The 21,855-nt window shown below is 43.1% G+C and overlaps 1 protein-coding gene across 50 annotated transcripts in view; it reads left to right on the forward strand.

Annotated features, from left to right (window-relative positions):
• LOC310846537 (uncharacterized protein) overlaps positions 1 to 21,855 on the forward strand; it is a 138,176-nt gene that overhangs the window by 65,208 nt on the left and 51,113 nt on the right. For 49 of the 50 annotated variants that reach the window (XM_083743223.1, XM_083743227.1, XM_083743256.1 and 46 more), the window contains exons 10-16: positions 17,924 to 17,965; positions 18,342 to 18,380; positions 19,129 to 19,158; positions 19,344 to 19,382; positions 19,485 to 19,502; positions 20,278 to 20,310; positions 20,714 to 20,746. In XM_083743223.1, the coding sequence (XP_083599349.1) occupies positions 17,924 to 17,965; positions 18,342 to 18,380; positions 19,129 to 19,158; positions 19,344 to 19,382; positions 19,485 to 19,502; positions 20,278 to 20,310; positions 20,714 to 20,746 (234 nt within the window). Of the gene's footprint in view, positions 1 to 931; positions 1,023 to 9,518; positions 9,715 to 10,313; positions 10,451 to 12,498; positions 12,588 to 13,382; positions 13,516 to 13,875; positions 13,906 to 14,256; positions 14,293 to 16,049; positions 16,092 to 17,627; positions 17,679 to 17,923; positions 17,966 to 18,341; positions 18,381 to 19,128; positions 19,159 to 19,343; positions 19,383 to 19,484; positions 19,503 to 20,277; positions 20,311 to 20,713; positions 20,747 to 21,855 lie in introns of those variants that run through there. The other variant, XM_083743268.1, reaches the window with a different exon arrangement.

Genomic DNA, 21,855 nt, shown 5'->3' on the forward strand with positions numbered 1-21,855 from the left:
GGGCCTCCAGAGTCTGCCTGCCTCCTCCCACTCAACCGCCCTACAGCTGGGGGGGAGGCAGCGGGCGAACCGTTTGGACAGCACAGAGCCTGCGCACGGCCAAGCCACCGCATAATTCCCAGGAGAGATGCATGGCTTGGGTGCGCTGCAGAATGCCACCCAGCATTTTGTCACCCCCCTCAGTGGTGATGCCCGGGGTGTCCCACCCCCACTGCACCCCCCTTCCTCCGCCCCTGGAAACAGCCACAATTTTAGCCTCATGCACCACACACTCATTTTTAAATCATAGCTACCTTTAACTGTGGTTTAAAGAGATCTGCAAACCATTGTCTGCAAACCCCTAGGCCTGACAATATTTGTTTACAATTTTTTTATAGTTGCCTGTAAATATTAATTTTCTCCCTTCCTTTCCTTTATATGAAATTTATCCTTTGGTAAAATTTCCTGAAGTGACTTCATGACATACAATCAGCTTAATATAAACATAGATTTTAACTTGGACACTAGAAAGGGGGAAGCCGAAATGTATCCTATTCTTCACTTCACAGTAATGTAATAGTAACAGTAAGATGCTTGCCTAGAGATGCAAATTCAAAATGATTTTTCATTTGAGATGACAACAAAATGTGTAAACACTTGGGTTTCCTGTTACCTTCTCTTCGATTCCAACCAGAAGCCTTGGCTGGAAACAAATCTCTCCCTAGGCTCCATTTTTAAATCTACCAGTTTCAACACAGGTGGTTTTAAGGTCAGAGAAGGAGTGAGTCATGAACAGTGCGAATGGCTATTGCCACACTTTGGTGGAGGATTCCACCTGCTCTGTCCTAATTGTTGAGGAGGTGATACCAGTGTCTGTGATTGGCTGGCTTCCTTTCTCCGCCCTGCTTGTGATTGGTGTATCCACCCACCTCGGATAGGCTTTCCTTGCCATTCTTAGCTCAGCTGTTGCACTCCAGGGCTGTACACTTGCTGCACACTGACCACAGGAGTTGCTCACAGCTGATCTGCACTCCAGAAACAAGGTGTGTTGGTTGGAATTTGTGGGAAGGAGAGGGGGAGGGGGAGAAGGAGAGGTTTCACCTGCTCCCTTTGTCACCGCAGTTTGCTTTAATGGGATATTCTAGAGAGATTTCATTCCTAAAGGGAAAGGATGTGCTATGCTAAGAAATACTGGAGCTGGGTGGAAATCTGGCTGAGAAATGTGCAATTGGGACAATGTCAAAAACAAAAAAAGCATGTGGCTTCTTTTGCTTCTTGAGTGTGCTCTTATTTAGGTTTTCTCCATAGGGATGAAATTTTCTAATGCAGCTGAGGCTGTTGTATATTTAAGCATATATATATTGCTATGAAGTAATGATAAATTATAAGTGGTTGGATGCTTTGTGTAAATGATTCGACAGTGCTGTTTGTGGTTGAGGGCAATAAGACTCGGAATGCTTTCAATACAAGGACAAAATATAGTACAGCATTTATTTCCCATTTGTAGAGTTTGGCCAATTCAATGTCTGTAGTCTCTCCTTCTGTGATAGTTTTCCTGAAATTCTGGATACATTTCTTTCCATGTGAATGTCACCCATTTCCTTTTGGTTAACATTTATTTTCAGGCCTGAATCAAAAAGTCCAAAAAAATATTTTTTTAAAATCTCCAAACATCCTTTGTAATATTATGCAAAAGATATACATGATAACTTTGAGCATAGGATATCCACTTGGTATCTTTGCACAAGATTCTTATTTTTTATAATGGAAGAACACAGCCATTTGTGGATTAGCTCCAGCTGTGTTAAGACCTCAGTCTGTGCAAACTGTGTGTCCGTGGTTCTCAAAGGGTTTGGCAAGCTAGACTGGTGTGGCAAGAGAAGATGACAAGTGTGGCAGGAAGATTAAGGACAATCAAAGGAAGGATATTTCAGTGTAGCATAGCATCAAAATATTTTTTTATATATATTTGCAGAATATGGATAGAGATCTTTTCAAAAAGAGAGGAAGAGCGTAAAGTGAGACTGAGGGCAACCTTAGTTGTGTTTTCCATTGTCTTGCTTATCAATAAAAAATTCAGTGTGGGGAACGAGCAACTTTTTCCCCCCTGAAGTGTGGCCTAGAGAAACAAGTTTTAAACTGCTGTAGGTGAAGTGTGTGTTGCGAGGGGTGGAGGGGAGTAATTGTATGGTTGAATACCTTCCCGTGGGTGGGTGGAGGGGAAATCACTGCGTGCAAAATTAAAAGATCAGGGAAAAGACAATTCTTTAGTCGTTTCCCCCAAGATCTACTTTTGTGTGTCTAAACCCAGCCAGATGGGTATGTATAAAAATAAATGAATGAATGAATGAATGAATGAATGAATGAATAAATAAATAAATAAATAAATAAAACATTTGCTTTGCATATGAAGGGGCATTCAGCCCCTGGCTATGCAATTTGAAGTGGAACATAGACTGTAGATACACAATATATTTACCACCTCACCTGTTAATTGTATGACTCAGGGTTGGTGACATGTGAAGCAAACAAATGAGAATCTGGGGTTCCAACTCTGGTGGTGATGTTCTACCTCCACTGTCAGAGGCAATGTCCTTCTAGATAGGAGTTGCTGGAAGCTGTAGGCAGGGAGAATGCAAGTTGCTCTCAAGTTGCTAGTGGACTTGGTGTGGGCACCTGGTTGGCTACTGTGAGAACAGGATGTTTGACCCAACGGCCTGATCTAGCAGATCCTTCTTGTGTTCTTATGTCCCTCAGTGCAACTTTGATTTTGACCGTGTTGGCAGTGCCCAGCATGGGCAGCAGCAATCTCTTGGGTAATTGTGAGGGCAGAATGAGGTAGAGGTCTGGAGAGAAGGTTTACTCTGCCTTATTTGCTGTGGTTGCCCCAGTCAGGGATGCTTCAATGTGCAAAGGAGTTTTGGTTTTATATTTCCTTCCTGCCCTGGTTGCAGCCCCTCCTAAAGCAGCATTACTGACAAAATAAAAATGACTGGGAAAGGCTGCTACGGTGTTGTTGTTGTTGTTTGTTTGCGCATGAAAGCAGAAGCTGAAAGGGACAGAGAGAAGAGGGAAAGATTACATAGCTTTAATAAGGCTGAGTGCTGTGAAGGGCAGTTGATAGACCTAAGGTCATTGGTGCCCAAAGTTAAGAAGATGAAGGACATGGCAGGCATGAAAACATCTACAGACGTTTTCCTGAGGTGAAGTGGCTTGTGGCGCTGCTGTGAGAAAAAGCTGAGGGAGTGCAGGAGTTGTGGGGCAGGCACATTAAGCTGCTCCAGAGACAAGGCCAGGCGACAATAAGACAAATGTGGGTTAAAATAGGCCACAACATAATTGTGGGGTTGGCATGGCATGTTCTCTGCTGCCAACGTCTGATGTTCTTTTCACAGAAAACACATCCCAGAAAGCCAGCTGAGGAATGTCATGGGAGTTAACCAGTGGGGAGGATCTAACATGGTGGAAGTCATGCACGGGATGCCGCTGGCAACCTGAGTTGAGTGACACCAGGCTGAGCTCCACGGGAGCTATGATGGGCTGCTTGGTGCATCACCTCAAGACCCAACATGGGGATTCCCATCCCTGTGATTGAGATCCTGCCCAATGCTATGTCCTCCGCAAGAGTGGGCACACAGCAAACCACTTGCTGCCACCCTCACCTACCACAGCAGCCAGCCTAGCAAACCTGAGCATGGGACATCCTGCCTCTTCAAGAGTTCTGGAAAGGACAACGAAGAATGTTGAGGTTCTGGAATTGGCAATGGTATAAAACAGGGTTGAGCTGGTTGTAGCAAATATAATCAAAAGGCCTGTGGCATCTTAGGACTCCTGTTTAATGAACACTCATCCTGATTTGCTGCCACAAAGCTTGCATGGAGATTATACAATGTCCACCTTTAACAGAGCATTCAGTCCTGGTTTCCCTGCAGGGAAGTTGTATGTCTTCCCATCAACCAGTCACAATCCTATCCTTTCTGGTGCACTTTGCTTTCCTAACTTCAAGAAGACATTTTTTTTTAAAAAAGGGAGTGGAGATTTGTTGCACCAGAGAATTTTAATCCATTTTAATTGTGCAAGACTTAATTTCTGCCATGCAATCGAATCCCTACTGCAAAAATACCGATCGTCCGGAGGTGAACTTAAGAGCCTATCACATTTATTGTGGCATAAATATTTGAGATCTACAGAAAACTTCATCAGATTCATGAAGTGATCTGGAAAGTTGGTCAGGCATATGGATTTGCAGAGGGAAATAATTCCCCACGTCTTGATTTGGAATATAATCCTGGTTCTTCTGTACTCTTCTGTATAGCCAAACAGTCATGCACTAATCAAGCTCTCTCAGCCATACTTGAGTTTCCTTTCCGTTTTGGGTAGAGTGGGCAATTGCTTCTCCTCCAGTCCAGCCCATTGCTTGGAGAAGAACAAGGAGACAAGGTCCCCTGCCCCACCCGCATGTCCCTGCAGGACCAGAACATGCAAATGCTAACTGCACATGTAAAATGCAACAAACGCCAGCTGAAACGATGCTGACGTTTGTCACATTTACGCTTCAGATTTTTATGTGTACTCTTAAACCATCTTAGGCTATACTCACCTAAACAAACACACACACCAACAACCGCAGTATATGAAGTGGTCCTTTCAGCTGATTGTGGTCAGGGATGCTGTGTTTTGCTAAAAACAAAATAAAAAAATTCCTTCCAGTAGCACCTTAAAGACCAACTAAGTTAGTTCTTGGTATGAGCTTTCGTGTGCTACTGGAAGGAATTTTTTTATTTTGTTTTGACTATGGCAGACCAACACCGCTACCTATCTGTAACTGTGTTTTGCTCCTTCACCTCCAGGTCAAGAAGGAAGGAAGATAGTACAAAGTTCAGGTTTAGAATTATTTCAAAGCTCCCATTTCCCAAACCTGTCCGATTTAAATGTCACATTTCAGACCAGAAGAGAGCAGCTCATTACTTAGGAGTTATGAGTCAGAGGGAAAGATCTCAACAACACAGAGACTAGCTCATACGAAATCGCTGTTTATCGCAGCACTTAAAAGAGCAGCACCCACATGCCGTACTTAAGATTTAATTAGAGGTGGGTCAAGTGGATGTACCCACAGGAAAGCGAGCAACCACACCTACCACACTGATACCTGAACATAAATCCATGCGGAACATCCCATGTGAATGAGTTCCCTTGGCACCCGAGAGCGAAACAGTCTCCATCCCTTTTGTTTCGTAGGGATGGTCATTGTTCCTCCAGGCGTCTGATTGCTCACTACCTTGCATCGATTGTGACAATGGCAAAGCTTAAGCAGGTCCTCCTGGGCTGTTCCCCTGGCATGACTCAGTTCTTTCATCACAGCCTTTGCAACCTCCTCCTTTTTCTGCTGACACTGTGACTTGTTCCCATGGCTGCTTGGTTTCTGTTGTCACTTAAGCTTGTGAACCTAAAACACAGCTGCCAGAAGACTCCAGCAGCCCATGGATCTTGTTTGCTAGCGTTGGGATTTGAGCTTGCTGAAGTGGTGTTAAGCAGGGATGGGGAAGCACAACTCATCCACACTCCTTTGTAATATCTGAAATGGGGCTCAGAAGATGTGCTCGGTCCCACCTAGATCTTGTTGATGCCCCTCACTGATCCGAATCTGCTTCACTTCTGTTGATCCACTCATGTACTATGATTCTGCTTTTGTTATTTGTGCCTTTGCAAACATTTTTGCAAACTGAGCCCCTCTGTGTGTTTGTGTAGATGCACATGGGTCTATATCCAGCACTTTCACCATCTCCTTCATGGCATCTGTCTCATGGGGGTAGGTTTATGCCGACTAAAACTCATGCCACAATAGATGCATCAATCTCTCGGTGGTTTAAAATCTTGCACCCGTTAAGAAAGCACTCATTTCAGAAATTACAAAGAAAAAGTGCAAACGATTTCTATGTCCATATGCAACCCACTGACATCCTTAGCATTCATTGTCTTTATCGGTGGTTCTATGCCCACTCACTGTCTGTGATGGGTGCCATTGCGGACTGCCATTCCTGCGCGCAGTAGAATCTGACATGGGAAGTCCCAGGGACCGTTTCCTAGGCAGCAAAGGAAGCCTCTGGGATTAAGCTTGCTGCCTGGGTAACTAGTCCCGCCCGATCACCTAATCAGCAAATCACAAGTGGGCATGGGCCACCAGGGAGCAGGCTTAGCCCGCCCCTCCCGTATATAACATAGAGCTGGGCCTTCATTGGACCCAGTGCTCCCCTTGCCATTAATATTGGTTCTATGTTGCTCCTACGTGCAAAAAATAAATTATATGCCGCTTTGTGATTTTTGTAGGATCCGACAGCAAGTGTATTCCTTTCGCTTTGCTTCAGGAAACTTTCCTCCACCTTGAAAATGTAGAACCTTGTGTCGACATTGCACAGGGACTTGGCAAGCAGTGTCTCCTTTGCAGGTCCTGCTAAAAAAGCAACCCCCCTTTCTTCCCATGTGGACAGTCAGGGCAATTGACACAGGCTCCAGTTAGGGACCATGTGGCAGCCAGTGTGGTGTAGTTGTTAAGAGCAGTGGACTTGTAATCTGGTGAATCAGGTTCGCACCCCCGCTCCTCCACATGCAGCTGCTGGGTGACCTTGGGCCAATCACACTTCTCTGAAGTCTCTCTGCCCCACTCACCTCACAGAGTGTTTGTTGTGGGGGAAGAAGGGAAAGGAGAACGTTAGCCGCTTTGAGACTCCTTCGGGTAGTGATAAAGCGGGCTACCCAATCCAAACTCCTCCTCCTCCTCCTCCTCCTCCTCCTCCTCCTCCTCCTCTTCTTCTTCTTCTTCTTCTTCTAGAGATGTAATGAGTGAATGCAATACTGAGTACATCCAGTATGCTGAATAAAGGCTCATCCAGGTTTTCTAGGCATCACCCATGATTTCTAGGCATGGGTCCATAATGTTGATCTTTTGTCCCACTGCTTTTCCCAGGAAAACCCCACTGTTTACCCTACGTGTGCAAAATCCACTTCCTCCATAAGCCTGTGTGGATCTGTCCATCTGTCCATCTGAAAAATTGTACCTAAAAAGAAACAGAATGTTGAACATTGGGCTTGTCCACACTTCTGCTTCTCCTGTGCCTAGAAAGCAAGATTCCGAGCAGTTTTCCCTTTGCCCGCTCCTTTCCCAGGGAAAACCCACTCTTTAGTGCTAACTCAGAGCAGACGTTAATCCGGAGAAAACCCGAATTGCCATTTGCTCTGATTGAGTGGTTTCCCCTGGTGGAGGGCGGGAAGCAGCAGGACAAGAGGAAGCGTGGCTATGTTCGTCAGGCCCTGGAGTATTAAATGAAGGATGTGAGAGTAGCTTTCCAGTGGGTATGGGAAGAATCAGGTGATGCTAAGTATGAATGGAATCCTTTAAAGGAAATTAATATGCCCTGAGCTCTGAATCAAACATGTCAGTGCAGGTTCTCAGCTGATGTGAGTCCTCATAAATAAGAATCAGGAAAACAGAAAAGAGGATCGTTCACTTAAGGTGAAACATCAAGTTGGGTTGCTTTGTAAGGATTTATGTGTTAAAAGATTTCGGTGGATTCACTGCACACATGATGCAAAAGGTGAAAGCAGTCATAATTGTTAAGGCAATGTGATTAACAACTTAGAGAAGGCTGTCATGAAACCACAACATTCTTTTTTAAAAATTCCTGTCCAGCCTTTCTTACAAAACCTTCCTGGGGTAAAAAGATGCACACTGTTGAATCCAAATCACTTCCCACAAATAGGCTTTGGTTGATCAGTAGCTGCTTTGAATTTGACAGGTGTCAATCACCTGGTGTCATTATGATGGCAGGTGATTTCGGATATAGGGTGGTATAGAAATAACAACAACAACAACAACTGGGGAGTTGTTCTGCTCAGCTGTCAAAGGTGATTCACTGGGGGTGCGGAAATTAGGGATTTGACCCACTGAGCAGATCCCGTTTCTGTCCTCCAGTTAAACTGCTACTACATTTGCTGATTTCCTATCCCCTTAATATGGATTATTTAATTTAATAAAATTCACATATTTTTAATGTATTGCTCAATTTGCTGCTTGGTGGCTGTTGCGATCAGTTGTTCCCCCTTTTTGGCTGAGATGCTTTCAAAATAGTTGAAAACTGATATGCCTCTCACTTACATTTTTCATTGAGGCAGAAAAAGCTCATTCATTTTCATTGTCTAGAATTATACACAATGAAGTTGCTTAGCATTGGCTTAGATGATAAAAGCCTAAAATGATACCAGCTTTTCGTGCATTGTCATCATAACTGATTTTCATGCTTTCCTGTCCTTTATAACTTTCTGAACCTTATTCTTAACTCCATAACAACTTAGCCAGTTATTCCTCATTTTGAATTTAATATAGTTTTGTGTCAATTAAGTCAATATGTCTTAAGACTGCACACAAGGAAATCAAATGCGCACTGAAGCCTTTGTGCACCATTTGTGCCATTGTTGTTCAAAGGAGAAGGAGAAACGGAATGCCTGTTCTGATCATTTGCCAGTTTTGCATTCACATTAGGCATTGATTTCAGGGCAAGCCAATTTAAACTTGACGTATGAAAACACCCTCAGCCACCTTCTTAATCAGGACAGTCAGACTTGATGGCTATGCAGAATAGATATTGCGTACAGGTGAGCCACCTGAAAGATGATGCCTGTGCAGGGTGTTTTGTTATCAACATCCTGTAATGTGAGTGGCCAACCTGCAATGCAAGGTACCACAACTGACATAACACACTCTGTGTTTTCCTAGTGGTTCTAGGATGCTAGAATCTGGACTAGTTCCAGCTGAGATGTTATGTAGTATTCAAGCTTGCTCTGAACACAAGATAGACCAGAAAGGTTCTGATAGGACTCAGTCTGAGGTTGAAGCTGTTGTAATGACCCCATACTGTCTCTGCTTAGACCACTTCTCTATGTTTCCTTGGGTCCCTCAATAAAATGACAGCTTCCACTCCAGCCCTTTACTTACTGCCAAAATTGCCCTGGCCCATGGTGGGCTCCAGGTGTACTGTAGTGTATCAGAGTGACATCACCTCGTACTTTGACCCAAGAGGTTGGCTACTATGAGAGTCGTGCCATTTGTGTTTCCTTACTGCTTTGGTCATAGGGACATGGGTGGCACTGTGGTCTAAACCACAGAGCCTAGGGCTTGCCAATCAGAAGGTCGGTGGTTTGAATCCCTGCGATGGGGTGAGCTCCCGTTGCTCGGTCCCTGCTCCTGCCAACCTAGCAGTTTGAAAGTACGTCAAAGTGCAAGTAGATAAATAGGTACCGCTCTGGCGGGAAGGTAAACGTCGTTTCCGTGCGCTGCTCTGGTTCACCAGAAGTAGCTTAGTCATGCTAGCCACATGACCCAGAAGTTTTCTGCGGACAAACGGCGGCTCCCTCGGCCTATAGAGCGAGATGAGCACCGCAACCCCAGAGTCATCTGCAACTGGACCTAACAGTCAGGGGTACCTTTACTGCTTTGGTCACTAGACTTCTGCTCACTTATTTCTTCTTCTCTGTTCCCCCTCAAGATGGAGAGGTACCACTTGGTTGTGCTTCTGCTCTGTGGCGTCTTCATCTCAAGAGTCTTCAGCGTTACGTACAGGAATTTTTCAATAGATTGTGGAACTCTGTTGCCCGACGACCCAGCTCGGCCTCAGGAATCTGAATTGCCCTATTCCATTTCTGTGCCATCAGAGGTGTACGACCCAGGAAGTGAAATAAAAGGTATGTTACATAAGCGTCCTCTTACTCTGCGAATTTTGCTATAGTTCACCATCCTTCTTATTCTGAACACTTTCTTGGAAAGAAGGTGACTGGAATAAGTTGGGTGGTGAGTTATGAAAAGATAATGTGTCTTATGAGACCAACTTGTTGGTGTGTATGCCAAATTACTATAGCAAAATAGACTATAATTCACTGAAAGCGTCCATATTTTTCCTGCATTTACAACCTGTGCATGCAAAAGGGGTATTATAGAGATGCTTCTTTAAAATGGCTGTTTTAAATTACTCATGATAGTGCTTGTATTCTTCTGATAAGTGACTGATATGTAGTGGACACCTTGTGGAGCAGGGGATTTACTCCATGCCATCATCGGTCTTTTTGCCGGAATGGAATTTGGAAACCATATGGCATAACTCCTATTTCTGCTTTAATAGAAATATTATGGATTTAGCTAAAAATGTCCCATATTACTGAAATTAAGGCAATGTGGAGAGGCGTAAGTGAGGGTAACCCAACCCTCCATATATTATGGTCAGTGCTATTGAAACAGAATGCAAAATATGTTACACTTATGATTCTCATGTTCTGTGTTTCTCCAGTCGACATACAAGGAGCATCCGGAGCTGAATTTAAATGGTTTATGCTACAAGCCCGAGACATTGATGAGAACATCCCTGTTGGTTCGTTTCAAGTCACGGATCCAAATACACAGACCCACGACTGTTACAACATGACGGTATGTGTTTGCTCCTTCAGCTTGGCTATTTAACATGGTTGAATTTGCTGGTCCCATCTAGAGGAAATCTGTCTGGTACAATACACAATAAGCTACATGAAAAAGGATTCTTAGTGGTGGGATCCTTGTCTGAATTCTCCTAAGGCTAGAATTTATGATCCTGCTCAAACAGAGAAATGAATTACAGCATACTACCCTTAGGAGAATTCAGACAGTACCGCTTTCCATGATAGATTTTGTGGTCAACTCATGGTAAAATCCCTGTTGAATGAGGTTCTTTTTTTTTTTAATAGATAATTTTATTCAATACAAGTTAAAATACATACATAATCACAACAAAAGAAAACACAAAAGAGAAAAACAAAAACATCTATCCAAGGAAAAGGAATTAGAGAATATTTAATTTATTCCTCTATAAAATGCTATTCATAATAACACAGTGAAATGAAATGTAAGATATCAGAATAAAGAAAAAGGGAACAAAAAGAGAATAAAAAAGTTAAAAAGCAGGTCATATATGAAAATTTTTTACAAGTAGATAAGTACTCACAATACATACCCTGTTGAATGAGGTTTAACGTAAAATGGGATGGGCCAACCGACATGTAGATGGCATGATCCAGTCAACATCATATACTTGGATTACCAAGGATCCCCAGCACCACCACATTGTTTCAATATTGTCTCAGTAAGCCATTTTGTTATTGCCTGCATACAAAAAAAGTATGGTGACCATAGAGTCAGCCCAAACAAACAACCCCTTAGACAACCCAATGGAACCAAAGTGCACACTGAACATCAGTCAGAGCTGTCTAGAGGGAAGACAACCTTTGATTTAACCCCAGGGCCCAGAACGGCAGTAATAAACAAATCACTTTCACAGTGGATTTCCCCCAAGAATAAATATTGGGACTGTTGCAATATATTTATGAAGGAATGCAGCCGCTGTCGTACTTAATCAAGATGAAGCAGGGATGTGTTTATAATAGGGAATAACATTTTGACAACAGGCACCACTCTCTTACAATGTAAGCCTGCGTAGGGTGTGTACGGTGTCTGCACAGTTGTCCTCACTGGGCTGCCTTTGCAGGGCTCAGCCTCTTAAAATCAATTAGCAAATGGGGACATTTATTTTTGCAGGAGCCTGATCTGTACTTAGGAGTACAAAGCTCTGGATCATGCAGTGGGTGGGAAAAGGCATCTTGTTAACTGTTCACCTGAGGGGAAAGGATAATTTTGTTTGCGTCAAACCAGGGGCGTAGTGTGGGGGGTGCAGGGGGGGCCAGCCGCACCGGGCGTAACATCTGGGGGTTAGGGTTAGGGGGCACAAATCCACGGGTTAGGGGGCGCAAATCCACGGGTTAGGGGGTGCAAATTACATGCCTTGCCCCGGGTGCTGACAACCCACGCTACACCACTGTGTCAAACCACTGGATTTCATTCAGTGTTCCAACCTTGTAGCATTCTGTTCTGTGTGCTCGGTAATGACTCCATGGTGATTCCCCAGGGCTGGGCCATTAGCACCACTTTAAAAGAAAGCAAGAAGGTGCCCTAGGGAGATGCAATTCAAACTGTCAGAAACAGTGTTTTGCAGCATGGCTAGCTCCCCATGTGACCCATGGGGAATAGTCTCATTTTTCGTAAGGCGGTCTCTACAAAGGCCAGAAGAACCCTTACCTAGGACAGAAAAAACACACCTTATATGGTCCTGACACAAAGCAAAGCACAATAATGAGCTTCTGCAGAAAACACCATGGGAATATTTTATTATAAAACGCTAGCAATGCAGAAAAACACATTTGAGTTGCACATAAAGAGCATGTGAGAGGGCTTTACAGTGCTGTTGAATGTCTTGTTTTGTCATTTTCTGGAGTACCTATTTTTATTTTGCCTATTTATACACTACTCAGTAACAAAAGTTCTCTTGCAAAAAGTAAACTGGAGTTCTGTCTCCAATGCTGCTGTTAAGACATTTCCTTCAAAGAATCAAGTTCAGTAAATGTCTAAAAATGAACGAATAATCTTAACGTTTGTCTTTAATTTTTCAGAATTCATCATTAATTCACAAGGACTCAGAAGAGAAGAACAACATATCATCTCTGTGGGTTTCACCTGATGCTAAAAAGGTTCAGTTTATGTAAGTGCATATTAGAAAGCTTCATTGTGATTTTCTGTTTCTTTGGGTTTTATTTTTTAATCCAAAAATTTCTCTGATACTCACAAACATCCCCTAGTTTTGGGAGTGTTTTTTTTTAACTTCAGCTTGGCATTCAGATTAAATATTATAATACTGCATGCAGGAAAAGTTGCACGTTTTCGATAGACATATAAATAGGGTGACATGCAAGCCACACCTGTTGAAACTCCCCCTTCTGCACAACTATTAAGGGCTCAGGAAGAGCTCTCTCTTCCCCCATCTGGCCGCCCAACGTATGACATAGTGATCCATCTGGTTTACTGGTGTGGTGATTCATTGAATGTGTACATTAGGGCCAACCGAAATGGTACAAAATAGTGTGCAAACTTCTGAGGTCTCCAGAACTCTTCATCAGGCTAGACAGTAAACAAAACCAGGGAGAAAAAGCTTGACTGATGATGGAGCCTGCATTCAACCACACTCTTAAGATAGAATGTGAATTTATTAATAATGGAGAAGAAAGTATTAGAAATGTGGAGAGGAGGGACGGAGGAGAGTTTTGATTCAACAAGTTATTTATATGTCAGAATAGTGTGACATATCATGTGATATTATCGTTTTGGTGAATAACAACAGTCCATTAAAAATAGAAGAAATATGCATACATTCGGATTTAATGGGGAAAACTGCAACCAGAAAGCCTACCTTAGAGCAATAAGGCAAAAAATTGACACTGCACAAGAAACCCATTGTGATCCAAACCATGACCTATTAACAACTGCATTTTCTTTCCAGAGCGACTGTTTTCCAAGATGCTGAAACGTACTGGCTGGTTCCTAGCATAGTCCTATTTCCTAAGCTTTCCAATGAGACTAAAGTTGAAGATGAGTCTAAAAAAGCCAATGTATCGTCAAAAAGTAGGAAGAAGGTATGCTGAAATAAAGAACAGATGATAAATCTTTGATATTTTCATGCACTTTCCCCTTACATTATTATGACTGGAATTTGGCCCAGATGGCGAACTTTTAAGTCCCACGGATTGCACAACCAGCGAGAAAAGTCTAAGTTTGAATTGTGTGGTTAGATAGGATGAGCCTTTGTGATTACGACATCTGTACTTGTAGAAGGGGCAGCTGTTTCACCCCATGTTCCTCTGGTTCACACGCTATGTAGTCTCTGATCCTCATACAGTCATGTGACAGAATGTGTTCACATGATATATTTTTATGTCAATGATACATACAGCTTAAAAAAAAAGCTAATTGTAATTATTTTTGTTTCTTTACAGTCCGTTATCATAAAAATAGACTGTGGACCAGTAAGTATCCTTGAACTCCTTATTTCCCATGATACCCCTTATTGACACAACTGTTTTTTTACTGTGCATTTAAAAGCAGCAAAATGGTTCTCAGCCGGCAGAATGGCGGTATTTTTTTTCTCTGACACCTTTTATTGTGCTGAAACCTTTGCCTACATCTGCCCTAATGCAATGGAGAAGGGAAGGAACAGGAAGTGCTGGTGGCTCCAACATCCTGTCTCCATCTCCCTGCTTCTGTTTTTCTTTGGAATGCCTGGGAAAGCGCTTTCTCCTCTCCCCCTTCACTAAACCTGAAACTGTACTACATTTGCAAAAGTCCTTAAAAAATCAAATGCCTTTTATTGTTTGCAGGGAGGAGCTCATGTAGGCAGCAGCAAGTGTGCCCAGGCAAGTGCTCGTTTTTTCAAAATATATGGCACAATGTTAGCCCTTTAATAGCCTTTCTATTATTTGCTAAAAGCTATTTCCTTTATCTTTACACATACTCTCTGTCTCTCTCTATTGAACTTCCCCCAAGCATAGCTGTTATCTTTTCCCTTTTCTTGCGAGGAATCCTATTCGGAATAAGGGAATTTCCCTTTAAAAAAGGGAAACGTTGACACCTATGCCCCCAAGCCACCCCATATAGTGGGATTACTACTATAAATATTACCACTGCTAATTTTTGTTGTCAGTGTATGCAGACACTTATACCTGACAAAAATGCCGCCCAGAGGTATTGTGAACAGAGGCTATGCTTGAGCAGATATGGCCTCTGTTCACAAGACTCAAACATGAATCTAGGGCAAGTGAGTCCAATATTTGAAACATGGGGCATTGCCTTATACCAAGTCAAGCTGTTGGCCCATCAAGCTGACTGGCAGAGGGCCCTTTGGGGTTTCAGAGAGGCAGTGGCGTAGCGTGGGTTGTCAGCACCCGGGGCAAGGCAAGTAATTTGCGCCCCCTAACCCGTGGATTTGCGCCCCCTAACCCTAACCCCCAGATGTTGCGCCTGGTGCGGCCGGCCCCCCCTGCACCCCCATGCTACGCCACTGCAGAGAAGAGATGTTCCCAGCTTTATCCAGACATATTGGGAATCAGGACCTTCTTCATATTGCTCCTCCTTCCCTATCTTGACTGCTGTATTAAGCAGTTGGTCCCTTACCTTTCTTGCCCTGATCTGGTCACTGTGATCCATGCGACAGTGACCTCCAGGCTTGGTCATTGTAACTCGCTCTATGCAGGGCTGCCCTTGAAGCTGATCCAGAAACTCCAGCGGGTGCAGAATGCCGCGGCGAGGCTCCTTATGGGGTCCTTGCCATGGGATCACATTCATCCAGTGCTTTACCGACTGCGCTGGCTCCCGGTGGAGTACAGGGTCAGGTTTAAAGTGCTGGTTTTGACCTTTAAAGCCCTATGTGGCCTAGGACCCACGTACCTACGGGACCTCCTCTCCTGGTATGCCCCACAGAGGACCCTAAGGTCCACAAACGACAACATTTTGGAGGTCCCAAGTTGCAAGGTGGTTAGATTGGTCTCAACTAGGGCCAGGGCCTTTTCAGTACTGGCCCCGACTTGGTGGAATGCTCTGTCACAAGAGACTAGGACCTTGCGGGACTTGACATCTTTCCACGGGGCCTGCAAGACAGAGCTGTTCCGCCTGGCCTTTGGTTTGGACTCAGTCTGACCCTTACGTTTCCCTCCCCTTATGGTTTTGATCCTATGGGCTACTTTTAAATGAGGCTGCATTTTAAATTTCATTTTAACCTATATTTTAAATAGGTTTTTTCCCCCCATTATGTTTTTACTGTAATTTTACTGGTGTTAGCCGCCCTGAGTCTGGCTCTGGCTGGGGAGGGCAGGTTATAAATAAAATTTATTATTCTTATTCTTATTCTTATTAACTGTACATACATTTATCATGTGAGCAGCTTATGTGGAAGCAAATCCCATTGAGTTCAACAGGGTTTACTCCCAAGGAGAGTGGGTGGAATTACCACTCAAATGATGCAGAGTAGCAGAATGATGTGAAATAAAACACAGGATAAGCTGAATAAGCCATTGTGTCCTGTTCATGCCTTGAAGGAGGGTTATGGAAATTCTGTTATTTAACAGTTGTGCTTGATGGACAGAGCATCACATTTTCGTTCCTTTTTGCTTTACAGGGTTCAACGTTTTCCTCTCAGGGTGGTAGCTCTCAAGGCCAGGTAAGCTCCACTTTCCCCAATATGTTACCAATTTCATAGGCTCACTCGTCTTCGCGATAATCTTGGGTCTTGCGCAAACACACCCAACTGCTCAGAGCAGACATTTACACTTACACAGAGAAACAAGAGTACAATGATTCCTTCCGGTGACTCCTTGATTGTGTGAATTAGTGCAGTTCTGTGAAAATTCTTGGGAGAAAAGCAATGACAAACCTAGACAGCATCTTAAAAAGCAGAGACATCACCTTGCCCACAAAGGTCCGTATAGTTAAAGCTATGGTTTTCCCAGTAGTGATGTATGGAAGTGAGAGCTGGACCATAAAGAAGGCTGGTTGCCGAAGAATTGATGCTTTTGAATTATGGTGCTGGAGGAGACTCTTGAGAGTCCCATGGACTGCAAGAAGATCAAACCTATCCATTCTGAAGGAAATCAGCCCTGAGTGCTCACTGGAAGGACAGATCCTGAAGCTGAGGCTCCAATACTTTGGCCACCTCATGAGAAGAGAAGACTCCCTGGAAAAGACCCTGATGTTGGGAAAGATGGAGGGCACAAGGAGAAGGGGATGACAGAGGACAAGATGGTTGGACAGTGTTCTCGAAGCTACCAATGTGAGTTTGACCAAACTCCGGGAGGCAGTGGAAGACAGGAGTGCCTGGCCTGCTCTGGTCCATGGGGTCACAAAGAGTCAGACACGACTAAACGACTAAACAACAACAACGACATAGTCCGACGCAAATTGCATAGAAGTTATTCCCTGCTGCCACCTTTGTTCTTCTCACGGTACCTTGTTTTCCATGTGTGGCATTCCATGCCCTTATATTTTCCACATTTATGTACCAGTCTTAACAGCACGCAAAGCTATTTCTGTCCCAAAGGTATTTGCTTCGTTAGACTCCGCAGTTTGGGCTTTTAAAGGATAAATGTGAGGGAACCAGCTTCTGGGCTGCTACTGGACCTTTTCTCTTTGTCACCTGTACAACCCCTTCTGTGGCCAGTTAAGAATATTTTAGACTGGGGTCCCCAAGCTGGTACCCACCAAGGCATCAAAATGCCAACCCCCATCCACCCTAATTTAATCTAGATTTACCCTTTCTGGAGAGATCTGATACATTGAAAAATACCAACAACGTGTTTGCAAATTAAGTCCCCACCTGGAAGCATCCATTATCTCCAAGACACCAGCAGGCAGCAGCATCCCTTTGTCACTTTGCCCTGGTTGTGAATTAGTCATTTAGAGCAAGAGGATGAAGACTGGACAGGGGGAAATGAAAGCTCTTCTTGTCCTTCACCTGTATCAAAAGCAAGGAAGACACTTGAAGCGTCCAGTGGGTTTCATTCTCCCTTTTACAGCAAGACAGTTTCCAGGGTCTTTGCAGATTACACGTGTCTCTCCCAAGGACAGCAGCTGTACTCTCAAGCAAGCTTCTCCATCCCCTCCAAACCGGATGGATTGCGATGAAGGCACTGCAGTTTTCTACACCTGCATTGACTAAAGTCTTTGACAAAGAAATAACCTGTCCTCACTTCCTTTACAGGGGGTTATAGTGTACCAAGGAGGTGTAAAGAAAGGCGGTGGATGCCTTGCGGTAAGCAGACATTTTTCTGTTCTCATTTAAAACCTTGTCCCTCTGCAATTATTGTTGTTGAAAATCTAGGCAGCCTTTGTGGGAGTTCTGTATTCTGTATATATTCAACCTCCCCCCACCCCCAGCTGCATCCACTTCAATTGTCCTCAGCCGTCAGAACCCATATTACTGTATGCCATTAAATTCCATTTACCAGCAGACCAAAACAAATAATCATATCAGCTCTCTGTTTTTTTTCCATACAGGGTGCCACTGCTAATATCTACAACAAGTTTGGCTGCTATGATGTAAGCATCCTCCTTCTTTTCCTCATAGAAGTTTATTGTCACGGTTAGATGTGTGATGGATGGTTTGTGTCGTATGCCACAAGTGAATAGTCGTGCAAGTGAAAACCTCCACATTGTGTCTTCAGCATTAGCTCATTTGGGTGTCTGAAATCTGAATTAGATTCTCCCAACCACCAACAAGGATTTCCCCAAGATCTACATATTTAAATTAAAGGTTAATCGGCAACAGAATGTCTCTTAATCAGCACCGTTTTCCTGAATTCTTGCCATCTCTCTTTAAACTTACCAATGCAAATGGGTTTAATTTCTTAACGTAGCAATTTGTTGAAATGCGTGGCTTTTATAAAGAAGTAACTGAGGTTTCTTTTTTATGCAGCCTGGTGTAAGCTACGGTAGTGGCACTTCCTACGGACAGGTGAGGAACTAGCAATCAACTAGTCGTCGTCTTCTTCTTCTTCTTCTTCTTCTTCTTCTTCTTCTTCTTCTTCTTCTTCAATCGCTCGTAGCCAAATAAGATTGTCTTCCATAAATAAGGTTTTAACAGTGAGTCTGTAAGTGATTGTGGAGGCCAATTCTGGATCCACACATTCTTCCACAGTGGGGACATTGGTTTCCAGGCAGGAGTTGATCATGGTGAAGGTTTTCCAAGCATGCGTTCCTCTTTGCACGTTTCTCCCTTTTGTCATGAGTTCGAGTGTCTTCAAAGCCCATGACACCTTTGGTAAAGGCTGTTCTCCAATTGGAGCCCTCGCAGGCCAAAGCAATCAACTAGTACTGCTGTGTCAAAAGTGTCCCAAAATGTGGAACAGGCCTTCTAGAAAGGAAGTACCAGGGCAAGGATGAGGGACCTCAAAGCTGGGACCAAATGTGCTTCTTGCTTGCTTGCTTGCTTGCTTGCTTGCTTGCTTGCTTGGATCGAGGATAGAGGGTGTATGTGTGTGTGTAGAAACTAGCCTGCTATAGAAAGCTAAAATCCCCATTTACCTCTGGCTCTGCCCACCACTACCATGCGGCCCCTGAAATAATGCTCAGAAGGGACTGTGGCCCTTCAGTGGAAAACTGTTCCCTATTCCTGTCCTAGTACTCCCTGATGCTTCCAGCCCAGTCAGCTGAGCACAAGGGAACAAAAAGTATTCAGTGTTTGCTTTCTGTTTTCCTTACAGTCCGTTTCAACTGTTTCAAACCAGGGGAAGGTATGTATCTCTTTCTGAACTAATTTCCTACTGATTTAAGCAATTGCTGGGATGAAGATCGGTGCAGCCATGCTGCCCTCAGAAAGGATGGCTCAAGATGTTTTGCCACCTGAGGCAGAACAGGAAATGTCTTTTGAAATCAACCCAATTTAACTTGTCATTTAATTATTATTACTTTTTGGCAGGTCATAGTGTATGCTCCCAGCCAGCCCTACCCACCCGAAGTAAGCTCTTTTAAAATATCATTTTGTGCTTTGAGGTTTTTATTAACATGGGAAAAGTTATTTGGGAATGGCTAATTGTTTGTATTTCTGTTGTTTTCACAGCGCAACACATACTCGTCGGTAAGAATATTTTCATTTTTCTTGCTCTTAAGCTAATTCAACGCAAGAATTCTTCCGTTCCTGGAAGTATTTCTGGAAGTGATATTTAGGCATGGGTACCTGTGGAACTACAACATATTTGTACTAGAATTTCTAATTATTATTTTTTTGCAAAATCTATTTGTTTAAAAAAGACGTTTTTGAGCAATTTATAAGAAAATTTGCCAAAACCTACACTTCCGACAAAATCTACGCTTCTTGCCTTATGTCTGGATTTTCCTGGACATTTCAGCAATTTCCACCCGGACACAGCTTCTGACAGCTGAATCCCAGCTGTGTCCGGGAAATTTGGGACATATGCCAGCCCTATGTTGTACTCCTGCTTTGCTTTTCATGAAATGTCCCCTGCAAAAAAAAACCCTATTTGTTAATTTGTTTAGCTGATTCTTCAGCAAGATTAAATTCAATGGGGCTTACCTCTGATGAGTCACTGTTCATTCCTGAACAACTTTGGGGTCTGCTTTCAAATAAAGCATCATTTGCCTTTTTGCTGGACACTCTCATGTTATGCCTAAAAGTCTTTATAAACAATTCATTTTTATTTCCGTGAAACAGCTTTGGGTTTATTCCCATTTCGAGCATGCCCTAATTATCAGCTGGTTTGTTTTGACAGAAGAAACATTCTTTCAGCCTCTCTTCCTAATCATTTATAACAGCACAAAGTCATGACTATGAGATTAATGATGTGATGTGTGCATACGCAGTACAAATAAAATGGTTTCTGATTCCTTTTTAGCAACTGGCCAACTCTAAATACAAACACATTCAGGTAAGCACTTCTACTCTGCTTGGTGTAGGAACCCTCACTCTAAAGGAATTGCCATTTGCTCAACTGAGCACTAAAGAGTGGTCCCCCCCCCCCCGAGATGGGGAGTTGTGGGGCAAGAGGAAATGTAGATGAGCACTATGATGCAAAAATATATATGAATGAAGCGAGGGGAGAGGATTAGGTTTATTGTTTTGAACCGCTAGCTTATTAGAACACTCCACTTCAGTGTAATGATGACACAGGGCTCAGGATGTAGAAGCAGGATATTATCCAGCAAATATTAATAACAATGCAGCACAAGGGATATCACTTCTAACAATGGAGTACACACAAAGTTAGCAAGTATTTCAAGAAGGCAGGTACTCCTCTATGTTGAACTAATTAGTTTCCGGTTCCTTTGCAGAGCACTATATATGGGGACAAAATCAAGGCCCAGGTACATTTTAATTTTTCTTTGCCATCTATAGGCTTCTCTGTAACAATTAACAGCTTGATTCTGGTCCTTGTTTGCACTGGCAGATTATCCTGTGTTACTGAGGATGCTTTCACAGAGTACTGTGGAAATATGTGCCAAACACCTGAGCTACAGTCTAAATTGCTAACAACTCAGGAGCCATGGAAGTAGCATGTGCCGTTGCGATGGCTGTGTAATCCCCCCCCCCCCGATGGTGAAGATTTAGTAAATTCAGTATTGAAAGAATATTCAGAAAACTCCATGCCTCGTGGATGAGAGTCTGTAAACCTCCTCTCTTGACTGCTGAAGAAATAATACGCAGCAAAATAAATAAATAAACGTTGCAATCTGGTGGAGGAATGTGGTCAAATGAGAAATGAAGAAAGACCAAAATAGAGATATATGCCCATCCAAAGTTAACAATCATCATCTCTCAGCCTCACTTTCCCATCTGTAAAATCAAAATACAACAACATCGCTTAAAGCTTGTAAAGAGGACCCAAAATAGCCAAGGAATGTCAGACTTCTATTTCTTAAAAGACACCCACCTCCAGCAACACAGTGGTTTAGTCAAGCTGGTTACCCAGAGCATGCTGGATTCTGACCTGTAAAAGTCAATTTATAAAGATATGGTGCAAACCATGTGTGGGAACAGACCCGATCTCTCTCACACACATCAGAATTTAGCTTCAGTGAAAGCAAGTGAGTTTTCAAGCATGCAAATTGCTATAGAATACTCCTTGCTTTAAGCAGAGTTCAGATGCGTTATATCCTCTTTCTAAGAAAATGTAGTTGCGATTATCTCTTTATATCTCTTTAATTATATAATTGCACTTGCCCTTATGCTTTTATAACAATACAGATCATTGTTGTGGCAACTTGCTTTGGTTTATGAGAGAGATCGCCGATTGTTCATGCAACAAATATTTATTTTTCCCATCCAGCTTGTCACCTGGGCAAGTGTGACATGCAACTAGTTTGCCACTGTTATATGCCCTCTGTTATTAAATTACATTTTAATAAAAATTGTCATCTAGGGAAGTCTTTGTAGCTATAGGACATTCTTCTGCCTTCACTTTGATTGCAAAATT

This window comes from Podarcis gaigeae (genome assembly GCF_964106915.1).
Source record: "Podarcis gaigeae genome assembly, chromosome: 6".
Lineage (NCBI taxonomy): Eukaryota > Metazoa > Chordata > Lepidosauria > Squamata > Lacertidae > Podarcis > Podarcis gaigeae.